The sequence below is a fragment of the Phaethon lepturus genome, unplaced genomic scaffold, assembly GCF_000687285.1.
Source record: "Phaethon lepturus isolate BGI_N335 unplaced genomic scaffold, ASM68728v1 scaffold36635, whole genome shotgun sequence".
NCBI lineage: Eukaryota > Metazoa > Chordata > Aves > Phaethontiformes > Phaethontidae > Phaethon > Phaethon lepturus.
This window is the reverse complement of record NW_010540457.1, coordinates 9,083-10,946: the sequence shown is the minus strand read 5'-3', so window position 1 is coordinate 10,946 and position 1,864 is coordinate 9,083. Positions and strand designations below refer to the sequence as shown.

The 1,864-nt window shown below is 63.1% G+C and overlaps 1 protein-coding gene across 1 annotated transcript in view; it reads left to right on the top strand.

Moving 5' to 3' along the window:
- ALPK3 (alpha-kinase 3) overlaps nt 1–502 on the top strand; it is a gene marked incomplete at its 5' end in the record, with an annotated part of 24,207 nt that extends 23,705 nt beyond the window's left edge. The window contains 2 exons of the mRNA XM_010287446.1: nt 194–269; nt 329–502. Of these exons, the coding sequence (XP_010285748.1) occupies nt 194–269; nt 329–502 (250 nt within the window). The remainder of the gene's footprint in view (nt 1–193; nt 270–328) is intronic.
- Between the last annotated feature and the right edge of the window lie 1,362 nt (nt 503–1,864).

Below are 1,864 nucleotides of genomic sequence, written 5' to 3'. Positions count from 1 at the left end.
GCATTGTGTGGTGTGTGCTAGTGTTTGCGGCGCGGCTGGGGTCATGGCGAGGCTGTGAGCCGCGGGCAGCACGGACCCCCTCGCCAATACCTCTTTACAAGAGCTGCTGCCGGTGGTGGAGCCTGTGGGGCCATGTGCCCCTCCACGCTCGGGCTTGCTTCCCTCTCTTGACTCTCCGTTTGCCCTTCTTAAGGCAGTGGCTGTCAGACCTGCTCCCTCGGGCTTTGCAGGCACCATGCCCCCTGCCTGGCTCCCCTGAGCAAACTGGGGTCTGGGCTGCCCTCCTGGCTCCCAGCACCTCATGTCCCTTTTTGTGTCCTCCAAAAAGCGACTGCGCCAAGCCCTGCCAGTGCCCTGTGTCAAGGATGCAAACCCCGACAGCGCCCAGACGGTCTCATTTGCCGCGGCACACTGTGATGTAAAAGGTTGTGCTGCAGAGGGGCTTATCAGTGAGACACTGGGCTCCTACAGCTCTAGCGTGGGGCTCTGGGGCGTGGGCTAGTCCTGCAGTGCGGCGCTGGCATCGGTATCAGCACGGGGGATGAGATTTTGCACCCCTGCCCTCCCGGCCTCCCCTGCGCCCCAGGGTGAGCCTCCCACCCCCTTGCCGGGCGGGTGCTGAATGCGGCGGTGCTGCTATGGGTGCCCGCCAGCACCACGGTAAGCATGCTCTACCTCACACAGGGCACCCGGGAGCGGGGTGCAGGGGAGACCTCCCCTCCACGCCAGACCCCGCTTTGGCACATGTGGGTGACCAGCCCACAGGCCTCGCCCCTCCTTGCCCACCTGCCACATGCAGACCCTGCACGTCCTGCCCAGCCCCATAGCATGCCGTGGTCATGGCTGCTTAGCATGCCCCCTGCTTGGTACACAGCGTACCCCAGTAAGCAGCTAGCAGCACCCGCTCTGGATGCCATGGCAGGAGGCAGCGGCAGACAGGCAGTGATGCTCATGCTGGCAAGTAAAGCACCCTGTGCTGCATCAAACCTCCCTTGTGCCTCTCGGCTCGCTCGGGTGTGTGCAGCAGCCGGCGGAGCGTGGCAGCGGGCAGCAGGGCTTGCAAAGATCCCCAGCGCTGCCCGCTTCATCTTGCCGCAGAGCATCACCTTCCCTACGGCTTTGGAGGAAGGTGCCGGGCACCAGCAATGCCACCCCACATGGTGGTGTCCAAAACAGTGCCTCGGCGCAGCCTGGCAGATGCAGGAGGGGACCGGGCTGGGAGTGTGGCATGCTCTGTGGTCCTGGTGCTTTGTTGTTGGGTCATTGTAAAATAACGATGTACATAACGTGGCCGCGTTGGCGAATGGGTGCTCTCGAGTGCAATAAAGCGAGAAGGACTGGCCTCTTCCCTGGCACTGTGGTCCCCGCGGGAAAGATGCACCCAGGCACGGCAGGATGGGGTGGCTTTGCATTCAGGGGAAGGGAACGTCTTCAGGTAATGGCTTTACCCCCATCTGTGCCCCATGGGGGAGAAGAGGGTGGCTGGGGCCAGAGCCCAAAAGCTGGCACCTGGCAGAGGCTGGGCTGGCGAGGTCTGCAGCGAACGCTGGCTACAGCAGCTGCAGTTGCAGGGTGCAGCCCGAGCAAACCACCTCATGCCATGTGGGATGGCCACGGTCAGTGGCCAGAGTGGGGCTGAGGGCAAGTGCATGGGGATTTCCATGGTTTATTTGGGAGCAGTTGCCTTGTGTCCACGGGGCCAGCACCTAAGGGTGCTGGTTGCAAGGTGCACGCGGCTGTCCGTCATCACTGGAGCGGAGAAGACCAAACGCACAGGTCTCTGCTGGGGTTTTTGGTACCTTTGGGGCCAGGCCTTGGTGCTTCCAGGCCCTCGCCCCTGGAGCAGGCAGCTGCCTGCAAGTTT